The 15817-nt window shown below is 42.9% G+C and overlaps 1 protein-coding gene across 2 annotated transcripts in view; it reads left to right on the plus strand.

The window, feature by feature from the left end:
- The window catches only part of LOC124038153 (serine/threonine-protein kinase 32C-like), a 95477-nt gene that overhangs the window by 38414 nt on the left and 41246 nt on the right, over positions 1-15817 (plus strand). The window contains exon 2 of one of the 2 annotated variants that reach the window (XM_046353666.1): positions 2627-2682. In XM_046353666.1, the coding sequence (XP_046209622.1) occupies positions 2627-2682 (56 nt within the window). Of the gene's footprint in view, positions 1-2626; positions 2683-12953; positions 13044-15817 lie in introns of those variants that run through there. The other variant, XM_046353667.1, reaches the window with a different exon arrangement.

A 15817-nucleotide genomic window follows, 5' to 3' on the forward strand; every position in this document is an offset into this window, starting at 1 on the left:
ATTCAGTGTACATTAACTGCCATTTGCTGAAAGTCTGACTCTTCCCAAATGCTTTCCTCGGCTTCAGAAGATATTCTTGAGACTTGCCCAGAGGAAAATGTCCGGAGTTTCTGGAACAAAATGAAACCAAACTGACTTATTCCAGTGACCTTGAAAAATGGATTCGCTGAATATGCAAATAATGTGCATATTTAATGCCATTTTTGTTTGCACATTTTAATACAATATTTCAGACACATTTTAATACAAAAAAAGTTTGTTTTTGAAATTCTACATTCAACTGGTAAAAGTTGACTATAATATGATTAAATACATTTAAAAAAATCCCTATTGGGGTGTGGTGCCTGGTTTTAAATGTTGGTTTGTCCTGCCATGCACTGCCAAAGTCACAGTATGCTATTTAACTCGCTCAAGTTGTATTCTGATTATGAGGGGGTCCCTGATGAATTTGCTATCGCAAAAGGGGTCCCCGGCCCCAAGAAGTTTGAGAACCCCCTACTCTACTGTACTGATCTCTGTTCTGTACTGAACTCTACTGAGCTGTACTGTTCTTTGATGTAGACATCAATAAATTCATTGAAAATTCTACAATGTGATTTTCTGGATTTTTTTCCCTCATTTTGTCTGTCATAGTTGAAGTGTACCTATGATGAAAATTACAGGCCTCTCTCATCTATTTAAGTTGGAGAACTTGTACAATTGGTGGCTGACTAAATACATGTTTTGCCCCACTGTATGTAGATACTCCATAAAGAAATAAGCAGTTTCCAGCTACAATGGTAATTTGCAACATTAACAATGTCTGCACTGTATTTCTGATCAATTTGATGTTATTTGAATGGACAATTAAACAAATATATATTTAAAAAAACAAGAACATGTCTAAGTGACCCCAAACGTTTGAACGGTAGTGTATGTACATATAGGTAGAGATAAAGTGAATAGGCAACAGGATAGATAATACACTGAAGCAGCAGGGTATGTGATGAGTCAAGAGTTAGTGCAAAAGGGGTCAATGCAGATATTCCAGGTAGCTATTGGTTAACTATTTAACAAACTATTTAGCGGTCTTATGGCTCGGTAGTAAAAGCTGTTCAGGAGCTTGTTGGTTCCAGACTTGGTGCTTTGGTAACGCTTGCTGTACGGTAGCAGAGAGAACAGTGTGACATGGGTGCCTGCAGTCTTTGACAATTTTTACATCGCATTTTGCCATGTCTCAGTGCATGGAATGCAATATCAACACACAGAGAGACTTGTAGCCTAGTGCATATTCTGACTGATAAATTCAACTCACTGGTGTGGAGAGGATGTTTTTCCCTGTAAGCGATCTAAGACTGGAATTCCAGATTGAATCAAATCAGCAGTAATAGTGTTTACTGTTTCATGCTACAACCACTTTACAGAGCCCCAAACTATTGTACAACATTATTTGACTCGGGAATAGAAATATGTTGTTTAGCCCTGTGTGACCAAAAACGTGAAATATTATGAAAAAATTGGTCCTCTCTGACGTTTCTGTGCACCTATCCATTTCGATCATCTAGTTACATTACGAGTGCAGTCATTTCCTCCGTCTTCTACACTGTTCCTGTTGCTCCTTTCCTCTGCTGTGGTTCTGTCTAAGCACTGCCATATGAAAGGATTAGCTATGTACAAAATGTTGAGCGGGAAGAATCCACGGAGGCTTAGCTCGTCTTGCAGAGCAAGACATGCAAACCAGGCCTGATGCCTTTTGTGTGGCGCCGCTGCAGTACCCTCTCAGTAACGGCCTGTGTGCCCAGGTCTGATCTGGTGGGTGGCATCGTGGGCATAAGCTAATAATGAGGCGCCTGCCGAGGGGGGGGCATCAAGATACCCCTTCCCATGTTTTATTGTAGACTTGGCACTGTGATCTGTGCGTGGTGTGTTGGAGGCAGAGGAACTTTTTAAGATAAGCAGGGCGGGTGAGTCAGAGAGAGGTCTGCTGGCCCCCTCCTGTGCCACTGTTAGCTGCTGGGCACACCTGGGCTTCACACACACAAACAGAGAGCTCCCGCCTGGCACACGCCACAGGGTGGGGCCAGTGGAGGCCCCTCATGACACCCACACAACATGCACTCCAACAGGGCAGCAGAGGCACCCTCCAAGCCCCCCCTGGGGCTTCGCCCATCATGACATACCAGTCAGATACACTGTAATTGCAAATGTGTGGCTTTCAGCTACACTTAGTTTATTTTCCATCTTCAACATCACAGCGGCATTTATTACTGCTTATCTGCAATGGAGAATGATGCCCGCATCACATGGGAGCTTTGCCAAATGATCCACATTCCCAGTTACAATACCAGGGTTACAGTAAGCTCATTATTTTACAGTAATGGATAAGGTTGTACTGTGTCTACAGTACAATAAGTCGCTTACTAACAGGATCTCGCTAGGCTTTAGAAATGAGATTGTTGCCTGTAGATGTTTCTGTAGTAATAACCTGAATTAACCGTGTACCTGTTACTGTGCCTCTGATGTCCAAAGTTGTTCTAAAACTGCTGTCAGAATGTTAGATGCTACTACTGTACGACACCAACAAAGCAACTTATCGTGCCGGTCCGTTTTTTGCCAGTGACAGATTTTCTTTTCTCTATTTTCACAGTAACCTTTGACCACTTCCAGATTCTCCGGGCCATTGGGAAGGGGAGCTTCGGAAAGGTAATGAAGCCAGAGCTCTGACTCTACTCTCTATCTGCTCTTTGTGCGTACATTTGTTCCTGGGAGGAGTGACCGCTACGCAGCTCGAAGGCTTGGGGGAGATCCAGTACCTCCAACTAGCCAGCTACAGATATGTGTGTGAGCTCTGCGGGCAGGCGGTGGCTGCCACCGCTCAGGACCCTGGGTAACTCTGTGGCACTAATTACCCCCTACAATCATTATCCTCAACGAGGAAGCAGAGACTGTCTGGTAAAGTGGGCCTGAAGTAATTACTTTTGAATTCTGATTAATCTAAACCGCAGCAGTTAATTAATTTAGCTGTGGCTGCATTTTTGTTTCTTTTAAACGTAATCTCGTGTCAGCTGGGATGTAAGTAGATTTGACTCGCTGTCTTATATCTCATTACAGACAATGTAAGATAGCTCAGATCGTTGTTTTGCTCAATGCTTATCTTTGTGTAATGAAATGCCAATAGGGAAAGTGTGTGCGCGTGTGTGCGCGCGCATGTGTGTGCGCGCGTGCATGTGTGTGTGCCCGTGTTGTTTTGAAACTAAATACCACAACTCTTCAAATCCCATCTCAAGTGACATTATGGGCTTTGATTGGTACTCTAGTGCAGTAGACTCAGTTGAGTATAGTTTGCATTCGATGTGTGGAGAATAAATCAGTCTGGTCATGCACAACAATGTATGTATCCAGCCACACTTTATAATCATCAGCGATATAAAAGGAGGACTGTGGTTGTGCTACGTCGGTTGAAAAAAAGCTGATCTGCAGTTTGACTCTAAAATATCATGACAACTGATATTTGTTCATTATTCTTGCTGTCGACGCAAGCCCCCATTGCAATCTTTCCGCTTTGCTCTCATCAAAATCTTCTTTTTTTTTGGGGGGGGGGGGGGGGGCAAAATAAGTGTCTCTTTTATACAGAAAGTCAGCCCCGGCTGCAGAATACATTAGCATCTGAATTGATGTTCATTTCACTTATTGCTTCTTTCCCTCAAGCTGCTGTCACTACCCTTATGATGTTAGAGGGAGTATGAAATCCACAGCACCCAGCTAGGGCTTTAAAGGCTGAGCCATTAGACGCAACAGGCCATAGACTAGTGTCCAAAAGGGTATTACATATCACTGGATATGAGAACCCAGAGGGAGAGGAGCCCTGACAGTTATGTCTCTCTCACACACGTACGTGCTGACACGCATGCCTGTATGCGCACACACACATGGGTACACACACATACACTTTTACAAGCATTGAACACGTACAGTTGAAATCAGAAGTTTACATACACCTTAGCCAAATACATTTTCACAATTCCTGACATTTAATCCTAGTAACAATTCCCTGTCTTAGGTCAGTTAGGATCACCACTTTATTTTAAGAATGTGAAATGTCAGAATATAGTAGAGAGAATTGTTTATTTCGGCTTTTATTTCTTTCATCACGTTCCCAGTGTGTGTAAACTTCTGACCCTCTGGAAATGTGATACAGTGAATTATAAGTGAAATAATCTGTCTGTAAACAATTGTTGGAAAAATTGCTTGTCGTGCACAAGGTACATGTCCTAATCGACTTGCCAAAACTATAGTTTCTTAACAAGGAATTTGTGTAGTGGTTGAAAAACGAGTTTTAATGACTCCAACCTAAGTAAATGTCCAACTTCAACTGTAGATGTTACCAAGTAATGGGTCTTCAGGTAATCTTGCTTGTAAGGCTTGTAAACTGTAACGTGTTTGGTAAGTTGGTCTAACCTTCAAGTGAATGTTTGTAGCCCACAACGGGCATGGATGAGATGTTCGTACTCTGAAGCAGACCTGGGTTCAAATACTATTTCAATTATCTCAATTACTTTCACATACATTTTGAGTATTTAGATATGTTTTGTTTGAAAAGGCAAGTACTTAAATATGGGAATATATTTGGAAATACACTTGGAAAGTATTGGCATGTATTTGAAAATACACTGACTCAAATCCACTCCTATGCATTTAACCCAGATATTTAGAAATAGTATTTGAAATAAGTATTCCAATAGCCTACTATTATTAGAAAATGCTTTTAAATACATCCAATAGAAGTAGTTGATTCGGGACACATTATTTGAAAATACTCAAAGTATTTAAATAACAAATAATCAAATACACATGTATTTAAACTAAGTTATGCTCTGTTGTAAACTTTGTTTTTTAGTATTTTACCCATAAAGCATGAGTCCTCTACCTGTGGTGTTTTTTGTCATGTATCATCTTTCATCTGACTCTTCGTGTGTTTGCAGGCTAGGTTGTAGATAACACTTCCTTGTAGCTCAGGGTCTGATTGTAGATATGTGATGGGATGGTTGTGCAGGCAGACGGACACAGGGACATATAGCTCAAACACTCGGACTCAGACTTCCAGACCAAGTTTGAACAGTTTGGAGGTCATCTTGCCTCGACCATGGGGAGCTGTGTGATGTAGCTGCACTTGGTATGCATGCTATTACAGAGCAGAATGGTCTTCCTACCAATAGGGGACTGTCACACGGGAGAATGTGCTGACCGTGTGTTTGTGTGTGCTTTGAGGTGTGTTTTGTGGTGTTTGGGGTTTCACAGCACGAATGGGTCTTTTCCTCCATGTTTTATACCAAAATAGTCCCTGCCGTGTGGGTACTTGAGCGAGCAAGGCATGTGTGGGGAGCCCGCCTGTGGGGAACGAAAGGAGGCTCTCAGTGGGAGAACTGTTTGGAGCTGCAGAACCCCACCGAGACCACCTCTACACTGGCTATCTAAAAGACATCCTCTTTGGGCGCTGATACAGGCTCTTGTGGCTGTCCGCTCCTGCATGCGTACACGCACGCACACGCACGCACGCACGCACGCACGCACGCACACACACACACACACACACACACACACACACACACACACACACACACACACACACACACACACACACACACACACACACACACACACACACACACACACACACACACACACACACCGCTGCTGTCCGTAGGAGTGGCTGCCTTCCCATCTTCCTGTGATGGGTGGTAGTAATAGAGGAATTGGAGAAGGAGAAAGGTCTGATTATTTCTCCCGGTCGCGATGGAGAGTGACGCCGTCCTACTTGTGAGGCCGAGCAGCCTGCCGTCCCCTATGGCGAGGGGAAATGGCCCACATACGGGCTGCGGAATAATTGCCTCTCCCCCTGTTGCTCGCTGTGCTCTCTGGTCCAGGAGTGGTCCATGGCGCCACTAAACTCATTAAGGCCCTTGCGACGGCTCTGTGTGTGAGAAGAGCCTCCACATAAAGCCATCCCAGCGTGGGGACCACCACCTGAGACGGTGACAATAAGACAGAGACGGCTCCTTAATGGCAGCAGGTATAGATTGACAACAGTCTCAGCCTCTCAGTGGAGAGCAGGGCACAGGAAGGTCAGGGGAGAGATGTCAGCGATGTCACAGAGCTTGGTTAAGGTTGCGTTGACAGCGGAGCTCAGCTGGTGGATTCACAATGTAAAGGTCCCCTCTCGAAGTGCTGTGCGAAGACTCGTTATGATATGGCTCCTGTGGCGGACTGGCAGTGACAGTGAGCGGAAACCGAGAGGCAGGGGGACCGGAGGAGGGGGATAACAGACCAGAGAGATAACATGGAGAGAAAAGGACACACAGATGGGACACGCAGACAGATAGGGTTTTGTGCTGCTGACGTGTCTGTCAGATTGTATGGTAGGTATCCACATTGCCTGTCTCCAGAAAGGTCAAGGTGATCACTGATGACAGGTCTTTGTGACTGGTTCTATATCAGGCGGAACAGCAGGATATGGCTGTGTCTGAAATGGCACCGTATTCCCTGTACAGACCGCTACAATACCCCATAATGTCAAAGAGGAATTGTGTTTTTAGAAACGGATACAAGTTAATGAAAAATTAAAAGCTGGCTGTCTTGAGTCAATAAGTATTCAACCCCTTTGTTATGGCAAGTCTAAATAAGTTAAGGAGTAAAACATTTGCATAACAAGTCACATAAAAAGTGTGCAATAATAGTGTTTAGCATGATTTTTGCATGACTACCTCATCTCTGTACTCCACACACACATACAATTATCTGTAAGGTCCATCAGTCGAGCAGTGAATTTCAAACACAGATTCGACCACAAAGACCAAGGAAGTTTTCCAATGCCTCGCAAAGAAGGGCAACTTTTGGTAGATGGGTAAAAATAACAAATAAACACATTGAATATCCCTTTGAACAAGGTGAAGTTAATAATTACACTTTGGATGCTGTATCAATACACCCAGTCACTACAAAGATAAAGGAGTCCTTCCTAACTCAATTGCCGGACAGGAAGGAAACTGCTCAGGAATTTCACCATGAGGCCAATGTTGACTGTAAAACAGTTAGAGTTTAATGGCTGTGATAGAAAACTATTGGTGGATCAACAACATTGTTGTTACTCCACAATACAAATCTAATTGACAGAGTGAACAGATGGAAGCTTGTACAGAATAAAAAATATTCCAAAACATGCATCCTGTTTGCAACAAGGCACTAAAGTAATATTGCAAAAAAATGTGACAAAGCAATTACATTTTTTCCTGATTACAAAGTGTTCTATTTGGGGCAAATCCAATACAACACATTACTGAGTACCATTCTCCATTATGTCATTCATAGTGATAGCTGAATTATGTTATGGGTATGCTTGTAGCCGTTAAGGACTGGAAAGTTTTTCAGGATAAAATAGAAATGTAGGGACCTCCCGAGTGGCGCAGCGGTCTAAGGCACTGTATTGCAGTGCTAGAGGTGTCACTACAGACCCGGGTTCTATCCCGGGCTGTATCACAACTGGCCATGATCGGGAGTCCCATAGGGTGGCGCACAATTGGCCCAGGGTTAGGGGAGGGTTTGGCCGGTGGGGTGGGGTTTACTTTTCTAATCGTGCTCTAGCGACTCCTTGTGGCGGGCCGGGCGCCTGCAGGCTGACCTTCGACGTCAGTTGAACAGTGTTTCCTCCGACACATTGGTGCGGCTGGCTTCAGGGTAAAAAATAAATACATGTAATACATTTTAAATTCAGGCTGTAACTCAAATGCGAAAAAGGGGTGTGAATACTTTCTGAAGGCACTGTACATAAACAGTGAGTGAATAACAGTATATACAGTTGAAGTTGGAAGTTTACATACACTTAGGTTGGAGTCATTAAAACTCGTTTTTCAACCACTACACAAATTTCTTGTAAACAAACTATAGTTTTGGCAAGTCGGATAGGACATCTACTTTGTGCATGACACAAGTAATTTTTCCAACAATTGTTTACAGACAGATTATTTCACTTATAATTCACTGCATCACAAATCCAGTGGGTAAGAAGTTTACACACACTAAGTTGACTGTGCCTTTTAAACAGCTTTAAACAGAATAGTATGTCATAGCTTTAGATGCTTCTGAAAGACTAATTGACATCATTTGAGTCAATTGGAGGTGTACCTGTGGATGTATTTCAAGGCCTACCTTCAAACTCAGTGCCTCTTTGCTTGACATCATGGGAAAATCAACAAAAATCAGCCAAGAACTCAGAAAAACAATTGTAGACGAGTCCTATATCGACATATCCTGAAAGGCCGCTCAGCAAGGAAGAAACCACTGCTCCAAAACTGCCATAAAAAAGCCAGACTAAGGTTTGCAAATGCACATGGGGAGAAAGATCATAGTTTTGGGAGAAATTTCCTCTGGTCTGATGAAATAAAAGTAGATCTGTTTGGCCAACAGGATGCATGTTTTGGAAAAATGGGGAGAACCCCAACCCAACCGTGAAGCATGGGGTGGCAGCATCGTGTTGTGTGGGTGCTTTGCAGCAGGAGGGACTGGTGCACATCACAAAATAGATGGCAACACGAGGAAGGAAAATTATGAGGATATATTGAAGCAACATCTCAAGACATCAGTAAGGGAGTTAAAGCTTGGTCGCAAATGGGTCTTCCAAATGGACAATGATCCCAAGCATACTTCCAAAGTTGTGGCAAAATGGCTTAAGGACAACCAAGTCAAGGTATTGGAGTGGCCATCACAAAGCCCTGACTTCAATCCTAAAGAGAATTTGTGGACAGAAATTAAAAAGCTTGTGCTGGCAAGGAGGCCTACAAACCTGACTCTGTTACACCAGCTCTGTCAGGAGGAATGGGACAAAATTCACCCAACTTATTGTGGGGAGCTTGTGGAAGGCTACCTGAAACGTTTGACCCAAGTTAAACCATTTAAAGGCAATGCTACCAAATACTAATTGAGTGTATGTAAACTTCTGACCCACTGGGAATGTGATGAAAGAAATAAAGGCTGAAAGAAATCATTCTCTCCACTATTATTCTGACACTTCACATTCCTAAAATAAAGTGATGATCCTAACTGACCTAAGACAGGGAATTTTTACTAGGATTAAATGTCAGGAATTGTGAAACGGAGTTTAAATGTATTTGGCTAAGGTGTATGTAAACTTCCGACTTCAACTGTAAATGGATTATGAGGTGACCAGCGTTCAATGACTGTATACTGTGCTTTTGGAAAGTATTAAGACCCCTTGACTTTTTTCACATATTGTTACAGCCTTATTCGAAAATGGATTTAATATTTTTTTTCCTCATCAATCAACACACAATATCCTATAATGACGAAGCAAAAGCATGTTTGTAGAATGTTTTTGCTAATTTATTAAAAATAAAAAACTATCACATTTACATAATTATTCAGACTTTTCACACAGTACTTTATTGAAGTACCTTTGGCAGCGATTACATCCTCAAATCTTCTTGGGTATGATGCTACAAGCTTGGCACACCTGTATTTGGGGAGTTACTCCCATTATTCTCTGCAGATCCTCTCAAGCTCTATCAGGTTGAATGGGGAGCCTTGCTGCAAAAGCTATTTTCAGCTCTCCAGAGATGTTTGATCGGGTTCAAGTACGTGCTCTGGATGGGCCACTCAAGGACATTCAGAGACTTGTACCGAAGACACTCCTGCATTGTCTTGGCTGTGTGCTTAGGGGCATTGTCCTGTTGGAAGGTAAAACTTTGCCCCAGTCTGAAGTCCTGAGCGCTCTGGAGCAGGTTTTCATGAAGGATCTCTCTGTACTTTGCTTCGTTCATCTTTCCCTCTTTCCTGACAAGTCTCCCAGGGCTTCCCGCTGAAAAAGATTCCCACAGCATGATGCTGCCACCACCATGATTCACGGCAAATGATGGTGCCAGGTTTTCTCCAGACGTGAGGCTTGACATTCAGGCCAAATAGTTAAATCTTGGTTTCATCAGACTAGAGAATCTTGCCTTTTGGCAAATTCCAAGCGGGCTGTTGTGCCTTTTACTGAGGTGTGGCTTCTGTCTGGCCACTCTACCATAAAGGCCTGATTGGTGGATTGCTGCAGAGATGGTTGTCCTTGGTACCACCTCTCTGACCAAGGCCCTTCTCCCCTGATTTCACAGTTTGGCCGGGCCGCCAGCTCTAGGAAGAGTCTTGGTGGTTCCAAACTTCTTCCATATGAGAATGATGGAGATCACTGTGTTCTTGGGGACCTTCAATGCTGCAGAAATGTTTTGGTGTCCTTCCCCAGATCTGTGCCTCGACACAATCCTGTCTACGGACAATTCCTTCGACCTTATGGCTTGGTTTTTGCTCTGACATGCAATGTCAACTGTGGGAACTTATATAGACAGGTGTGTGACTTTCCAAATCATCTGAATCAACCAATCAACTGAATTTACCACAGGTGACTTTTAGAATACAGCTGTAACGTAACTAAATGTGGGAAAAGTCAAGGCGTCAGTACTTTCTGCACTGTACATGTGACATTTTTGCAGGGCTGAGTACCGGGCAGGTAGCTGGCTAGTGATGGCTGTTCAACAGTCTGATGGCCTGGTGATAGATGCTGTTTCTCAGTCTCTCGATCCCGGGTCTGATGCTCCTGTACCGTCTCTGTCTGCTGGATGGTAGCAGAGTGAACAGACCATAGCTCTGGTGGCTGAGGTCCTTAATTATATTTTTGGCGGACTTCCATTGACACCGAGTGCTGTAAAATCCTGGAGGGCAGGCAGTGTCCCCCGCGGTGATGCGTTGGGCTGACCGCACCACCCTCTAGAGAGCCTTGCGGTTGAGCGGGGTATAGTTGCCATACCAGTTGGTAGTACAGACAGACAAATTGTTCTCCATGGTGCTTCTGTAGAAGTTTGTGATGGTCTTGGGGGCCATGCTGAATTTCTTCAGCCGCCTGAGGTTGAAGAGGTGCTGTTGTGCATTCTTCACCGACGTGTCATTGTGATTGGAACATTTCAGGTCTGCAATGATGTTCACAACAAGGAACTTTAAGCTTTTGACCCTCTGCACGGCCCTGTGGGATGTGGATGGGGGTGTGTTCCCTCTTCTGTCTCCAGTAGTCCACAATCAGCTCCTTTGTTTTTTTTGCGTTGAAGGAGAGTTTATTTTTCTGGCACCACTCCTCCAAGGCTCTCACCTGCTCCCTATAGGTTGTTTTGTCGTTGTTGGTAATCGGGCCTACCACTGTTGTGTCGTCAGCAAACTTAATGATTGCGTTGGAGTGGTGCGTAGCCACGCAGTCATGGGTGAAAAGGGAGTACAGGAGGGGGCTGAGCACACATCCCTGTGGGACCCCTGTATCCAACCTAACATACTATTACAGTATTGTAAGGAACGGTTTGAATGACTAGAGATTAGTCATATTATATTTTTTCCAAATATCCCAGCTAAAGCGTAAAGCTGATTTACTAAGGGTTTTCTTCTCACACAGCCATAGTTGTGCACGACGAATAGTAGTCTATAATTTATTGACTGCTGGCAGGCTGTTGTTTGGACCTCCATACACTTATATCCACAGGATGGTGTAAAGGAACTAGTAGGATGGGAAAGCTCTTTCATCCTTCCCCGGCACTAGGAGGGCGACAGTTCCTGAGAAAACAAACTTTCCTGTTAAGCTCTACTATCTCGCTCTGAGGCCAAGCTCAAGCAGTCAAATGGAGGCTGTTTTGTTATTAATGACTATGGCAGCCTTAAAAGTGCGTCATGTAGCTTTGAAAAGGGCCCCCGAGCTCGGTAAACATTTTCCTCCCGCCTGTCACTAGCGATATAAGGGAAGATGGCGAGGGGAATGAATTAAATAAAGGGGATTATTTACTCTTCTCTCTGTGACTGACAAGTTCATCAGAGCCTGAAAACATACAGTATTTGCCTTGCTCATCACTGCCTCTCGACAAAACAGACAGCTAGAGCCCATGTTACATCCTATTGTTTGTTGGCGTATGTTATTTTATGCTTACATCAGTCTCTGTTTCAATCACGTCCTACTTCTGTTTGCATACAGTATGATATGCGCTACACTATTATACTGACAAAACCAAACCTATCCCTCTCACGCAACACCCCGCCTGAAACCCCAATATGAGATGTTGATATACAGTATGTGAGCACTTGTGTCTCCCCAGAAACAGGAGCACATAGTTTAAAAGTCAGTTTAGGGTCTTTGAGGAAGTTCTTCCCTCTCATCTCTTAAAGCAGTGGTCATCAACCGGTCAATCGTGACCGACTGGTCAATCTTCAAGGCATTCCTAGTCAATTAGCAAATATTTCTGTAGAAATGCCAACAATAAAAGCCTTGCACTTCTATTATTATTATTTTTTTGTCATGCACTGTAGGTGTTCCCATTTTTAAATATAACATTTTTCTGAAGGGGCACTCCACCTACCCGATTGACCAGGAGAGGTAAATCAAGTGTGCCTTCTGCGTTGGCCAATCCGATAGCTCAAATCACTGTGCCTACAACTTCCACGACCGCACAGCAAAGTTTGATACTAGCCTTCCTGAGATGTAATAACTTTAAAAAACCATGATCAGGGCGAGACTGTCAAATAATACAGCAAAGGGCTGCTGTTTTTGAGTCACTTCATGTTTGTGTTTATTCCACACTTTTACGAAACTTAAAACATGCTTCTCCCTACTTCCACTGTTACTTACGTAACATTAGTTGGCTTCTAATACATCAAACTTGCCAGGCAGTATATTAACCATAATCTAACTAACTACCCAACGTTTATTGACTTGATTATTCACGTCATTCTTCGCTAAGTGGTATAGTTGTGGTGTGTTTTCAATGGACAATGTTAATTCTGCCTATCTACTCTGATTTCAAAGCACTCTCGTCTGAGTGTACCAGAGCGAATAACTGATGAATTTATGAACGCTCAACACCCTTTGAATATATGGCCGGTGCAAGTAAGCGTCTGCAAAAAAAGCGCAATTAAATTGTTGCCAGTAGCACAATTACAATCACCAATGCTCTGGACAACATGAAAACAGCTTAACCAGCTCCGCTGGGGTGAGTAAAATTGTCAAAGGTGAGGTGTCATTTGTGTCTGGAAATGGCTAACAAGCTAGCCAACGTTAGAAAGTTAGCTTTGGTGCTTGACTGTCGTTGTGAGGTCAGAACGCTCGGACCAACCCTCCTCGGCCAGAGCGTCCAATTACATGCTCCAAGAATTTACAAACTGACAATCTGACAACGCGCTGGATTTACGAACTCACAGAGCGCACTCTGGCACTTCAGATAGAAATTATGAACACACCTGAAATTGTAAAATGTCTAGCTCGTCATTTGTTATGCTATCAAGCTAGCAAGATGTTGCATAGCAACAGCATCAACTTCCGGGAGACTAGTATGCTCAACTGAAAGGATACCGCTCGTTTACAGTATACTAAAATGAACTAATAGTATTGTTAGGTTCTAAATGAACCAAGTAAAAGTCACAGTTGATTAGTAAAGCTTAAACCAATTTTATTCACCCATTGGGTTATACAGCTGCATAAGAAATGGTTCCACCAGTGGTAGTATATATACCCCAATTTGGGGTGGAATCTCCTCCTCCTCTCTAAATATTACATTTTTGTTGCTAGGCAGGAAATTAAGTGAGGGTAATAAACTGTTCCTTCTCCCTTAACGTCACCTGACCTGACCTCGGACCCCTTCCTCCCTAAACCACATCTCCACTCTGATCAGTGCCAGTCTTTCCTTCACTCAGTACATTCCCAGCTTAATTGCCTCCACCATATACATTTCTCCTACAGATAACAATTAACTTCTGGTGTAGACCCTAGACTATAGCACTCAATATTTCAATAGGATACCTGATAATTAACACTATTCCAAGTTTAGGAGTCAGAACCCAGAATCCATCAGTATGTAGTATATACTCATTAAGTATGTAGTATACAGTATGTTAGTGTGGGTATTCAAACACCGCTTTAGTAACTTAGTTGTAGTCACGATCTGATTACCTATTAGTACAAACATAGTTATGTTTTTGGGTTATTAAATATTTATAAATTATTTCCATATCTTCTAAACTACCCACAATTTACTATGTGCTACCATGTTTGTATGCTAGCTCAGTAGCTAGCTCAAGCTGGCTAACACTTAGCCACACCATGCGCTTCACATGCTTTGTGGCTGTGTTATCTAGTGGGAACCTGTTAGCGTGGCAGGCCATGGGCCCCTCAAAGCGAAAGAGACAATCATACCTGCTTGCTCTAGTTGTGTATATATATATATATATGCCATTTAGCAGACGCTTTTATCCAAAGCAACTTACAGTCATGTGTGCATACATTCTACGTATGGGTGGTCCCGGGAATCGAACCCACTACCCTGGCGTTACAAGCGCCATGCTCTACCAACTGAGCTACAGAAGGAGTAATACCTCGTCTGTTCTCCTTTTTGTTTTGTCAACTTTTACGGCATTTTCTCTGAAGTAGGCTATGGGACCATTGTAACTTTTCCCACTTTAGCTTAGTGCTAGAATCTAACTATTTTGGATTCGCTATATAGTTATTGGATTTCCCTGACTCTCCCTTTGGCTGGTGTAGACCACGCCTCACCTTTGCTTTGGTAGTTACTCAGCCTGCACATTTAAAAAAAAGTTTTACCATCGGAAGGACCCAGCCAACAATCTGTAAGTCTCTGCTCACTTTTTGCTTTTGATCTGCAGTTATGTTTTAGTTGTGTTGTGTTCTAGCAGATCTCCAGGCATTGGGCTCTAGCTTGCCAGCCATAACTGTGGTGATTGGCTAGGCTAATAGCAAGTTGGCTAAATACCTAACATTTTCTGGCTAAGATAACTGCATACAGCTAACATTCTTTGATAACTGGTTAGATGCCATTATGCATTTTAAAAATGTTGGTTTACTTTAAGGTAGCTGTAAGGTAGTTGTTGATAGGAACTGGCTGACTCAGTCAGTGTTAATGTAATGTTACCAGGCTGGTAGGGATAAATGTTAGCAGGCTAGTAGGGCTAACGTTAGCAGGCTAGTTGGCTAGCAACCTTGCAAGTTGATTTGTAACAATACATTCATAAAGTATTTGCTCATAAATTGGCTGAAAATTTCATTTAAACCAGTAGTCATTAGTGCAAACGATTTGGTTTAATTTATGTTATACATTTGAAGTTATTTATTTTGGAGTTTACATTATAGGGAATAGGCTGGTTTGCGGGTCCTCCATATTACATTACACCCTGGAAAAACATTTCCCGACATGACTTTGGAATTATGATATGTTTTATGTAATCATTTTAAAAATATAAACGTGAGTTGTAACTTTGCATTGGGACTTTTGATGCGTATACTAATGCAAATCCATATGTTACATGTGGTTACGTTTAAGGCTTCTTACCCTTTAAGACAGGTGCCTGATGCTGTTCACGTTGTATGTTTTTCCTCATCTGTCCTAAAACAGCTGCTGCTTGGTTCACTTGACACTTAGCTGACCTAGAACAAGACAATCCTATGCTTCCTGACTCCACTAAATTTAATAGTCAACCTTTTTTTCCTCCTTCACCACACCGTGGGCTCCCTGGAGTTCTGGGCTGTGACAACAATTGATAGGGCAGCGGAATCAAAGGGATAGGCGTCCTTTAAAAGGTATCATCCCGGGCCAACCTTGGAGAGCCACTATTCATTAGGAGGACAACTAATAGTACTGCCTCATCTGTGCAATCACCTGCTTTAAAACTGGACCCACAAACACAGTTAGCCTAAGAACATTAGCCTAAGCACATGAGAACTTGTTCTCAACTTGACTACATGGTTAAATAAAGG

The sequence above is a fragment of the Oncorhynchus gorbuscha genome, linkage group LG06 (genome assembly GCF_021184085.1).
Source record: "Oncorhynchus gorbuscha isolate QuinsamMale2020 ecotype Even-year linkage group LG06, OgorEven_v1.0, whole genome shotgun sequence".
NCBI lineage: Eukaryota > Metazoa > Chordata > Actinopteri > Salmoniformes > Salmonidae > Oncorhynchus > Oncorhynchus gorbuscha.